Genomic DNA, 12,718 nt, shown 5'->3' on the forward strand with positions numbered 1-12,718 from the left:
CTGTAGTGTTTAGTAAAGGTGCGTAAAGACCAGTTGGCAGCTTCCAGTATGGTTCTTGCAGTCACCTCTTTTGTAGAAGTCCTCACAGGATGCTACTGCTCTGGTAGAATGAGGTCGAGGGTACGAAGGCAAGGACTTGATATGCAAGACCAACTTGTTTTGTTCTGTACAGAACCAACATGCAATTATTTGCTTAGACACTGGCTGGATCAGTTTTGAGTCCATGAAAGAGAAACAGTTGCTCAGATTTTCAAACGGATTTGGTTTTGTCCAAATAAAATCTTAAATGTCCATGTCTAGACAATGTAGGAACCTTTCACCCCAGTTCTGTGGGCTAGGATAAAGTAGGGAGGGAGATTCATGACCTGGTTGAGTGACTAGCTGAAATGAGAGCCAGAAGCAGATGTTTTTCCAAGTTCTGAACTTGAAATTTGCTGAGCTGCTGGTTCAAATGTAGGAAAAGCAAGCTTTTCCAGCACAAAGTTGAGGTCCCAAGGAAAGGTTATGGGCTTCCTTCATGAGATGCAGTACCCCTTTAAGGAACAAGACCTCAGGGTTTGAATTTAAGTGGAGGACTGAGGGGTAAAACAAGCAGAGATGGCAGACAGGTGGGCTTTGATAGAAGAGTAGGTCAGACCCGTATGCAAGAAGTGTCACAGATTTTAGTATGCAAAGTACCTCTGATTTGTTGGTGTCATGTCCATTCCTCTGGCACCAAAAGGAAAATCTCTTCCATTTTCCAAACATCTATGTAGAATTTAGAGAGGTGGGTAGCCTGCTTTCTTGAAGAACCTTAATTACATCCTCAGAAAAGTGCTGCTTACAAGGTACAGTAAATTCTTAACTGGAACTCAAGCAACCAGAACAAAAAAAAATCGAAGATCGTACAGTATAAACACAATTCAGTTTTTCACATGCTGCGCTTTCTGTCCCCCCTCTCCCTGCAGAAAAGTACTTTGTTTTTGGAGTTTTAAAAAGGAAGACAAATTCCCTCTTGCCCCAACCTAAGAACAAATCAAATCAAACAAATACTTGCTCCATACTCAGTTTATTTTATTTATTTAACATTTGTTTACCGGGAAAGTCTGATTTGGAACAAAGCCAATTTTTAGCGGAGGCCCAGGGAGAAATGTTTCAGATGCATGTCTTTATAACATGGGAGGAAACCGGAGCACCCGGAGGAAACCCACACAAACACAGAGGACATGCAGACTCCGCACAGAAGGCACCCCAGCAGAGAATCGAACCGCAGGACCTCTTGCTGTGAAGTGACAATGCTACCAGTGCACCGTCCTATTAGTTTGCATCAGATTGCACATTGTCTCCGATCTCTCACACACAGTCTCTTCAGCTTTCATACATCTCTCCAATCTCTCTCTCTGTCTTCTGCTTTCATACATGCATTCACTCTCTCGCTATATTCAATTCATTCAATTCCAATCCACTCAACATGCCACTGAAAACCATTCCATATGCCATACTTTCTAGAGAAATATAAATTTATATTATTCCAGTGAGGCTTTTAATTACTGTATTTAAATATTAAAAATCAATACAGTGTTTATGGCATGTTATAGCATGGGGTACAGTATTTGTTAGGTCTATTTTTAATATCAACTCTCAAACAACCAGAAACTACACTTATCCGGCATCTACCATTCCCCATGGGTGCCGGTTAACTGAAAGTTTACTGTATTAGAACTCTTGCCATCCACAGTGTTAGGTTTACAGATGGGGCGTAATAACAACTCCTTTCTACTATGGGAGATCTGCTTGTAGTGTACGTTTGTAGCAGTTGTCCCTGGTTAGATGAAAAAACAGGAGGGAACCAATGCAGTCTTGGCCAAAAGGGGGTCACTAGCAAGAGTTATGGCTTTTCTTTTTGGGCCTTTAGGAGTTGAGATGTAGTGGAGGGAAGGTGAGGAGAAATCTGTATATCCAGCTAAAGGTGGAAGCATCTGTCCTTCAGGCTGAGGGGAAAGGGGCCCTGGTAAGAAAGAGGGGGAGCTGTTTGCTGGTCTCTGAAGCCAACGGGTCTATCCAGGATGTCCCACAATGATGAGGGATGTCCAGGAAAACATGTCTGTTCAGGGTCCATTCATGAAGATCCTCTGTGGCCTGCTTAATGCATCTGCTAACACATCATCCTGTGATGGGATGGATACGGCTATTAGCCTTTCTAGGTGGCAAAGTCCCAGTCAGTCTATGCCAAAAGTACAGTTTTGTACCTACCATAAATGTAGATGTTCGAGTGCTCATACAGCTGCAGTCATTACAGACGAGTTATCCTGTCGTCAGGCGGGTCCTCGGTCGGCCGAATTCCAAAGTTTAGGTCCAGCATCGGTTGTCGTCGCCTCCTCCCTGACGCCAGTGCGACAGGGGTATAAAAGAGGCAGCCGATGCCATTTTCTTCAGTTTTTCTTGCCCCAGATGTCAGGTGCCCCCAGAAGGAAGGCAAAACATAAAGTTATGCAAACATGCAATACAGAATAAACAAAAAACAGTAGTTGCAAGCAAATACACCATAAGAGAATACCCCAAATAGGTTGTATGATAAGGTGTTTGTCATAAGGCTTGTCCTAAGAGGGGATGGAGGGGGGGGGGTAACCTGGACTGCAGCTGTATGAGCACTCAAATATCTACATTTATGGTAGGTACAAAACTGTACTATGTTCATCGTGCATACAGCTGCAGTCATTACAGATGGGAAGAATCCCAAAGCTAAGTAGGGGTGGTAGGCACTAAGTGGAACTAGGAGGAGCGAGGATGCCCTGCAAGACTGCTGTGGCAAAGCCCGCTCTAGATTTAGAGAATAGTGGGAGGTGATCGTGCTTGGAGAAAGTGTGCACTGAACTCCAGGTGGCTGCTTCCAAAATGTCCTTGGTAGGGACCCCCCTGAGGAAGGCTGCAGAGGTAGCTGTGGCTCTGGTGGAGTGGGATCTGATGCATGCAGGCACAGTTTTTCCATGAAATGAGTAACAAAAGCGTATGCAGTGGGCTATCCATTTTGAAATTGTCTGTTTGGAAATGGCCTTTCCTTGAGCACCTGCAGCATAGGGCACAAAGTTGCTCAGATTTCCTGAATGGCTTTGTCCTGTCCAAATAGTAACGAAGTTGTCTGTGAATGTCCAAGGAATGTAGTAGTCTTTCCCCTTTGTTTTGTGGATTAGGATAAAAGGTAGGTAAGTGAATAGTCTGATTCAAAGCTACACTGGATACTACCTTTGGCATAAAGGTAGGGTTGGTTCGTAAGGAAACTCTGTCCTGAAAGAAAATGATGAATGGTTGCACAGCCATGAGGGCCTGTAGCTCCGAAACCCTGCGTGCTGAGGTAATAGCCAGAAGAAAGGCTGTTTTCCATGACAAGTATTGTAGCTCTGTTGAAGAAGCTGGCTCGAAGGGAGGAAGGGTCAGCTTTTCCAATACGAAGTTGAGGTCCCAAGCAGGGACTGGTGGTTTCCTTGGGGCTTTTATATTCTTTGCCCCTCTGAGGAACTGCCTTACGAGAGGATGAGAGAATAAATGAGGATCTGTGTTGTATTGTGCAGAAATGGCTGAAGCGTGGATCTTGATGGAGGAGAAGGAATGTCCACTGTTTAACATCTCAGTTAGGTACTGTAAAATTTTACGTATATTTATTACCCAAGGATTCTGTCCCTTTTCTTGATTCCAGGCACAAAATAGTTTCCATTTGGCGGAGTAGGCTTTTCTAGTAGAAGGTCTTCTGGCCTCCAAGATGACATCCTGCACCTCCTTGGAGAGGAGAATCTGTTGGGAAATCAAGGAATTCTCCATGCAGCTAGATTTAGGGTTTTGTAGTTGTGCTGGGACAACAGAAGAGGGACTAGAGGTAGGATCCATGGTGGGGAATGTGTCAGGCTCTTCAGGAGCAGATACCAGTGTTGTCTTGGCCAGTCTGGAGCAATGAGAATAATTTTCGGCCTCTCTGCTCTGGCTTTTAATAGAATTTTGGGCAGCAGAGGAAGAGGCGGGAAGGCATAGACTGTCAATGTTGTCCAACTGAAGGAAAGTGCATCCACTTTCCAGGCCTGTGGATGATAGGTCCTTGAACAAAATTTTTTCAACTGGCAATTTCTGTGGGTAGCAAAAAGATCTATGTCTGGCTGTCCCCATGCCCGAGTTATTTTTGTGAAAACTTGAGGATGCAACTTCCATTCGTATGGATCTGTCATATTTCTGCTTAGGTTGTCTGCCAGTGTGTTTTCCTTCCCTGGCAGGAATTGTGCCTGTAGTTGAATTTGCAATTCCAGTGCTGTGTTCCATATGGTCATGGCTTGCCTGCACAGGGGGTATGAATGAGTTCCCCCCTGTTTATGTACCACATCACTGTGGTGTTGTCTGTCCTTATCAATAGCTGGCCTGGATGCAGTAGGTCTTTGAAGGTCATAATAGCATTTTGCACGGCTAGCATTTCCTTTTGGTTGATGTGAAGGTGCTTCTCTTTTCAGGTCCATTTTCCCTGAATGCACTGATCTGTCATGTGTGCTCCCCAGGCGTAGTCGCCTGTTGTAATGATTTGAGTTGCTTGAGGTACACAGAAAGGAAGACCTGTGTTTCTTTGGCAAGCTTGAGCCCACCACAAAAATTCCTTTTGAAGGCATGGAATGAGTGGTATAATTGCTTCCAAGCTGTGACTGTGTTGAGACCAGAAGTTTTTTAGGTACCATTGAAGTTTCCTCATATGCAGCTTTGCACATGGGATGAGTAGGATGCAAGATGCCATGAAACCCAGAGCCTGCAGGACTTTCCTTGCAGTTAGCCTGGTGAAAGTTGCCATTTTTCTGAAGTATTGAAACAGTTACCCTTGTTTGTCTGGCGTGAGGTAGGCCACCTGGGTGGTTGTATTCAAGCTGGCACCCAGGAAAATTATTTGTTGAGAGGGTATTAGTTTTGATTTCTTTTTGTTGACTGTGTATCCCAGGAAGTTCAACAGTTTTATTACAAACGCCAGGTGCTGCGGTAGTATGTCCTTGCTGTCCACTTGGATCAGGCAGTCATCCAGATATGGGTAGATTTGTATCCCTTGTAGTCTGCAGAAGAAGATTACTGATGCCAGGCATTTCGTAAACACTCTGGGTGCAGTAGATGAACCAAAGCGCAATGCAGAGAATTGGTAATGGGTTGAACCTGCAAGAAATCTGAGATATCTTCTGCAATCTTGTCTGATAGGGACATGCAGGTATGCCTCCTTGAGGTCCAATGTTACCAGCCAAGACTCCTTGCCCAGCATGGGAAGAAGCTGCTGTAATGTGAGCATCTTGAATTTTGGCATCTGTAGATATGTGTTTAGGATGGATAGGTCTAAGATAGGTCTCCAATCTTTGTCTTTCCTTGGTACCAGGAATAGTCTGGAATAAAACCCTTGACCTTGTTCTTTTGCAGGTACCTCTTGAATCACTTTCATGTCCATGAGAACTGAAATTTGTTTTTGTGCCTCTGCCCTTTGATTTTGTGACAGGTTTGGCATGCCTCTCATTTTTGGAAGGGTGTGAAAGTGGAACCTGTAGCCTCCGTCTATAATGTCCAGAATCCATTTGTCTCTTGTAACAATATGCCAATTTTTTGAGAATAATGCCAGTTTTCCGCCCAAAGGTGCTGCCATTAAAGCTTTGCTTGGCAGGTGTAGGGGGAAGTCATTGTGTATGTTTTCTAAAAGACTGTGATCTATCTTCTCCACCTCTTGGGGTTGGTGCTTGCCACTGTCTGGCTCTGAAAGATCCTTGAGGTTGCCCTCTACCCCTTGGGCGTCTGTATCTGCCCCTTTGAGGTCTGTCCGTGGCTGGAAAGGACCAATTTTTTGTAGGCCAGTTTCTGCTGAAACGTGGAGGTTGTACCTGCAGGAAATCTTTCACGGTTTGCATTGATTTCGCTTTTTCCTCCATTTTCTTTAGTACCTCCTCAGCTTTAACACCAAAACAATACATCTTTTTGAAGAGGTGCATCTAATAATTCAGCTTTGACATGATCTGGTAAGGTTTGCTCTTTGAGCCGAGCATGCCTACGTATAACAGACCCCGTAACAGCAGCTCTACATGAGGCCTCTAAAGCATCAAAACCACACTGCAAGGTATGTTTACCCACTTGCACTGCACCCTGCAACAAATCCTGCAACTCTTAAATCTGGTTGTTCTGGTTGTGTCATCTTGTTTTTCAGCTGAGATATCAAAAACTGTTGATACTTTAACATATGGAACTGACAGTTTAATGCCCTCATGGTTAAAGTGGCCGAGGTGTACACCTTTTTCCCCCACCTTTCTAAAGCTCTGGAATCTCTCTCTGAAGGTAATGGGTTTTTAGCAGTAGAGGCCTTAATTCCCTTGGGACCCTGTGAAATAGTTTCAGGGTCAGCAGTATGGCTTTTATATAGGAACTGGTGAGAATCAGGAACCCGGTAATACCTGTCTGGTTTAACAGGAGCTGGAGGCAAAGAATCTGGATTAAGGCTGGCTTCTGTGTACACATCATCCAATACCTCTAAAACAGGAGGGATAGCTAGGGGCCTATGCTGCGGGAGCAGAAGAAATTCCCTGAGCATTTTCTTGGAATCTGAGTAATCTTGGCCTTCCCAGTGAAAGTGTTCCCCTCAATGTATGCAGGGTTTCCCCAAAAGAGTAGTCCTCAGGGAAGGGAGACCGAGGGAATAGACTCCTCTGCATCAGAGTCTTCGAATGGAGAATAGGCATAATCCTGGTCCTCAGATAGTTCTGAAATAATAGAAGCTTGATCTGAGGAAGGGTAGTCTTCCTCTAATCTGGGCCTTTTATCAGAGGGGGGTTGAGGACCCCTGATAAGAGTAATCAGATCCTCATCCATTTTAAGCATCGGCTTTTTAGGCATGGTGCCTTGAGAGGGGGTCTGAGGAACCTGCTTTTTGGTTTTCATGGCTGCTTTAGATTTAGTGAAGGCTTTAATAGAGAAGGAGGAAGGCCTGAAGACCCCTTGGAGAAATGGCAGGCCTGTCTAAAATCTGAGTTTTCCCACCAGGATTGTCGTCGGTATCTGCAGAAGGAATGGGGGCCGAGGAGCCTGCGACCTCGGGTACTGAAGACACCGGTAATGTGGTGTCATCGGTACTCAGGGGCTGCGTAGGCGCCTCGCTGAGTACCGGAGAACCAGTAGTCGGCCTTAGCGTGGCCTCAGTAGACGATGCGGACCTCATATGTCGGTCCTTATCTTTGCGTCTTTTGCTCAAAACTGGAGTCAGAGTATCTGACGACATAATATAATTAAATTTTTTTGCCAAAAAAATGAAGGGCGAACTCCGCCCGACGCTTAATAGTGCGCTTGTTGAATCTAGCACAAAAACTTCAGGCTGAGACGTCGTGGTCTGGGCCTAAGCAAGGTATACAGAAAGAGTGGAAATCCTTATGCGGTATTTGCTTCTTACATGAAATGCAGTTATTAACTTTGTCTGACATCAGTCTGAGGCAAGAAAAGTTTCCCCAACGGGGTACTTAGTTTTCAAGAAGACTTCGGCTGAAATACTTTTGTAAATCTCAGGAGCTGGCCGACCGGCACTTGCAAACTGCTTCTGCTTCGGGCACCGTGCGGCAAGAAAGACTGAAGAAAATGGCGTCGGCTACCACTTTTATACCCCTGCCGCACTGACATCAGGGAGGAGGCGACTACAACTGACGCCGGACCTAGACTTTGGAATTCGGCCGACCGAGGACCTGCCTGACAGCAGGATAACCCATCTGTAATGACTGCAGCTGTATGCACGATGAACATCCGAACAGTTGGCAAGACTTGGTCCCTCCTCGTGTACCACATAACTGTGGTGTTGTCTGAACACTCAAAGGACCAGGTCTCCAGATATGAGAAACTATTTGAAGAGCTAAGATGAAAACCTTCATCTCCTTCATGTTGACTTGTTCCTTTAGTAGTTCTCGCTGCCATCTGCCCTACATTCTGTGTCTATGCCCTGGCCTCCATAACTCATCCGAGGCATCTGTGTACATTTTTTGAATTGAGACTGGAAACGCAAAAGAACTTTGTGTGGAGCTTCACTAGGTTCTTCCACCACAAGAATTCCCACCCAAAACAAGGTAACAGAAGCATTACTTTTGTTTAGGGGTGTGTGTGTTGGGACCAAACTGTGTTCAGGTACCACTGGATTTTTTCATAAGCAGTTTGGCTAGAAGGAGCACTAGGTTAGTTGATGCCATGAATCCATAGATCCTTACCATCTCCATGACTAAGCAGTAGCTGACTAAGACAAGATTGTGAAAGTAATCTATATGCCTTTGCACATTTTCCTATGGCAAATAGGTCTGCATCCTTTTGGTATAGAGTCTGTAGCCCATAAAAACTAAGTCCCAAGTTGTCTGCAGGGAGGAATTCTTGAAGACCATCATGAAGCCACAAAAATTACGAGGTTGAGGGTTAACTGGAAGTGTTGCAGAAATGCCTGCGGTGAGGAAGTTTGGATTAACAAGTCATCTAAGTAGGGAAAAATCTGGATTCCCTGGGTTTGAAAGAAGACAATCACTGGGACCACACTGTGAAAACGCTTGGGGCTGTGGAAAGCTCAGAATGCAAAGTAGTAAAGTGAAACGGAGATTAACTAGTACAAAAGCTGAGGAATCTCCTGCAGGGGGACACATTGGTATATGGAAATGGGCATCTTTTAGATACAGAGATGCTAGGAAAGCCTGAGACAGTATGAACAGTAGCAAAGTGCACAGGGAAAGTATTGTAAAGGTTGGCACTTTTACAAAAAAGTTTGCTAGAGAGAGACCTTGTATGGGTCTCCATTGTCCTTGTTTCCTTGGTACTAGAAGACTCGGGAGTAAAAACCCTATTCCCACAAATTCTTGGGGCATTGGTCCTATTGTGCCTCCTGTCTGTAATTCCAGCAGGATGGGTGGAAGCAGATGGATCTATTTGTTGGGAGGGGGAAGAATACTGTTTATAGGGAGGGGGATTACTATCCAAGACATGGCATAGCCCTTTTTTCATAATGGAAAGCACTCACTGGTCTTATGGCAATCTTTTTTCAGGTGGTGAGTGACTGGATTAACCTTTATGAAAGGAGTAGGGCTGGTGTGTGTGGGATGGAATAAGACTCTGCTAAGGGTTACAGAAAATTGCCCCAAAGGGAGGCCTCCCTGAAGTGATGTAGTTTCTCTGGGAATCTCTGAAGACCTTCCTGGCTGGGTCCAGGATCTTTTCCAATAAGAGGTTAAGGTTAATAAAAGCTGTCTGCAGTCTTTCATGGTATTTCCCTGTTCTTGGAGGATTTTGAAAAAATCAGTTGCTTGCGGGCCAAGCAGGAGGTTACTGTCCAAATAGGAATCTAATTTTTTCTTTAAAGTCTATGGGTTGATTGTGCAGCCATGCACACCTGCGGATGACAGAGCCAGTAGCAAGTGCTCTGGAAGAGGCTTCTACATCATAATATCTTCATTTAATGCTGTGTCTGACTATTTGTGAAACCTGATTAAAGGACAATATTTGTTGTTTAGAATAATTCCTTGCGACTCCACCACTACCTTGTTTAAGGAGTAGAGGATTGATATTAAACATTTAGTTGGGTTTGGTAATTAATAGCCCTGAACACCAAAGTAGAGGAGGTATAAACCATTCTACCCCACTTATCCATAGCCCTGCTTTGTCTTAGGAGCTTAGAAAGTTTATCAAGAGAGATCTGCCATAAGATTTTTTTAAACAAGAACTTAAAATGACTTTATAAAATCTGTATGGCCTTTTAGGGGCAGGGGGCTGTGAGCCAGGGGAAGCAGAAGTGGACTAAAAGGGTACCAAAAAAGCCTTAAGAGCAACAGAGACTGAGCAAGGGGGCTTGGGTGCCCATTTCCAAGACATTATGGAATATTTTCTGGACCTTTGTAATCTGTCTAGACTCTCACTCAAAATGCTTCATCATATTTAATATTCTCTCCAAATGAAGCTTCTTCCACCAGAGTGTCAGGAGAAAGGGAATCTTCATCAGAAGAGACTCTGCCAGGAGAATGGATATGAGAGGAGTCAGAATCAGAAGTCTCCTCTCCAGAGGATGATGAATCCACAATCTGAGGAGTAGGGGGAGAGGCGGTTGAAAAGAAAGAGGCTTCACGGCCAAAATTACCTTAAACAAACCCGGAGGAAAAATCTAGCCATTCCTTCTTCCCCTCCTTTTCCTCCCAAGTTACATGCGTATTTTTTTGTGCTTTTTTTAGGTAGGATGTACGCCTTTACGAAGTATGGTGGTTCAGATCTCTGACATACCTCAAAAAGTTAACCTGGGATCTCTTCCTTAACTAGTATCTGGGGAATGCCCTCTGAGATAATCCACTGTTCAGTCTTTTCCTGTGGATTCCTCTGTCATAAGATCCTCCTATGGCATACCAGCCTCTGGTGGCGTCTCAGTAAAGGGCTTCTGAAATGCAATCAGATGTACAGTAGGCTCTTAAACCTTAGCAGGTATGTCAGAATCAGAAAGAGCCAATTGAGTTTCTGGCACAGGTCCTTTAAACTGAGTGGTAGAGGTACATCTAGGGAAGCAGGATCTGCCGACATGAAGTGAACCAATTGTTTTAGATGTTGGGCCTGCAGAAAAGTGTTGAGCAAAGATGAACAGGTTCATATCTTTAGTACAAACTGGCAAATTGAAAAGGACTTTTAACTGTGTTCCGCTCCTAAGCAGAAGACACACTGGGTATGCAAGTATTTGTATGGGATTTGCCTAAAGCACTCACACTTGCCCCTCCTAGCTGACAGTAAACAAAATTACTTCAGAAAGTTAAATGAAGGTTCTCCAAATGATATTCAGTCTGACACATTATCTGCATCTGGGCATGCGGCAAGATAGTCTGGGAAATTACATTCATATGTCTGCCTACATACCCGTAAGCATACGAGTTGAGGTTATATGTCAGACATATTATCCTGGGAAGGTAAAGATTTGGTACAATGACAGGACATCAGTGGTGATAACCCACTGGCTAGGGATAGAATACTGTAGATAACTACTATAATGCTATAACGCACTAGCCAGGACATCAACTCTTATGATAAAAAAAAAATCTGCAATACCTGGAGTTATCTGCAACTAGCCCAGTAACATTTTACTAAAGTTAAACATGGATGAAGAATGTAAAAAGCTAGAGAATAAATCATAATCTAAATGGTAAAACATCTGGAATTACTTACTTGTTTGGAGAGTGAGCAGTGTGTAAGATTTTGCCTAGTTAATAAAGAATCAGAGTAACTCACTGTAAAATGAAGTCTAGAAGTTTAAATGTTACAAGTCATTATTCTAAGGACAGATTAACAGGCCAGTGTGGAGAATAATCTGTTACTGAACTAAAATAAATTCAAAGGTAAAGATGACTATGAATTAAGATGAGCACTAAAACTACCACAGAGAACAAACTACCCCTGCAGTTCAGTTTGTTAAAAATTTAACTTAAGTGTACACTAAAACAATGAAATACACAACCCATTAAAATGCAATAGCTAATGGTTATACAATCAACACCGATTCAAAATACAATTAAACCAAGTTTAAAATTCAATATAAAAAAACAGCATTTCTTATGGCAATTTGTCTGGAAATCTTCATTTTCTAAATAGACTTCTATTAAAGATCAAAATAAAAACTACTTAAAACATGCACACAAGAGCTAAATAAGAGCATCATCTACTTCTTTGGACCTATACTTACCCGTGGGTTTGGCCTGTTTCTGTTTCCCAAGGACTACTGCCAGTGAAGATGGCTCAGACCGATAGGGGATTACAGTCAGCGTCTTCCTGTGAGGCACATACAGCTTGTCTGCATAACACCAAAGCTAAAAAAAAGATACAGCATCTCTTATTCACAGTAATATTACTGCTAAAAGAAACATTCATGCAATATACCCTTCCTTGCTTTGGCAGGTAGTACCCTGCAGCTGCCCCACCAAATCCTCAATTCCCCTCCTTACTGCCATCTGTCCCAAGCCCACTGAGGACATTATTCCATACAAATGAAAACCTTTGTGAGGTAGATTCCAGAACGGTTTACTGAAACTCAACTTTTTCCAAGTCATCAAGCAGTAATTACACTACTCAGACATGAACCAATTTTTGGATTGAGCTTTAACAAAAATGTCAGCATACAGTAGTAGATACAAAGTAATTACCTAGGATCAATGTTGAAAGATCCAAAGCATTTTACAAAATTTTCATTCCACAGTTTTACTTGTGTTTATAACAATACTTACCCAAAGCCATTAGCTCCTTTACAGACTAGATGATGGTATCAAAACAAAAGTGCTACTACAAATTACAGATGCATGCACTGAAGCAGCTAAAGAGCACACAATCACCATTCCCAATCAAATAGTATCTGGTTCAATAACAAAATTTTGGGTTGGCGTCATGTAAGAACTATAATCCAGTTAACCCATGGCTGACTAGCGGTCAAAAGTCTGAGGAGCAAGAGGCTGATGTCAGCTTACTCACCTCAAGGGAATGAAGGAAATTTAGTGCAACACAGGCAGAGGAAAACATACATGCAGGTTCATAGTGTACAAGTGACTCCCTTGTAGTGTGCATCAGTACAGCAACCAGATTTATGCAGTGCAGTACGACAGCATCATGCAACACTTTGGGCATGATGGAAAGAAAAGGAAAGAAAAAACTGTCCATGGCAAATCCATTGCCTAACACTTGAAAACTACTTGCAAAACTAAGCATAAATGTTTTGTATAAAACC

At 43.3% G+C, this 12,718-nt stretch overlaps 1 protein-coding gene across 1 annotated transcript in view; it reads right to left on the reverse strand.

The window, feature by feature from the left end:
- The window catches only part of NOL11 (nucleolar protein 11), a 1,613,635-nt gene that overhangs the window by 555,294 nt on the left and 1,045,623 nt on the right, over positions 1-12,718 (reverse strand). Inside the window, exon 7 of the mRNA XM_044086719.1 lies at positions 11,687-11,810. Coding sequence (XP_043942654.1) covers positions 11,687-11,810 — 124 coding nt within the window. The remainder of the gene's footprint in view (positions 1-11,686; positions 11,811-12,718) is intronic.

Source organism: Protopterus annectens, chromosome 10.part0, assembly GCF_019279795.1.
Source record: "Protopterus annectens isolate FY-2018-M chromosome 10.part0, PAN1.0, whole genome shotgun sequence".
In the NCBI taxonomy this organism is placed as follows: Eukaryota; Metazoa; Chordata; order Ceratodontiformes; family Protopteridae; genus Protopterus; species Protopterus annectens.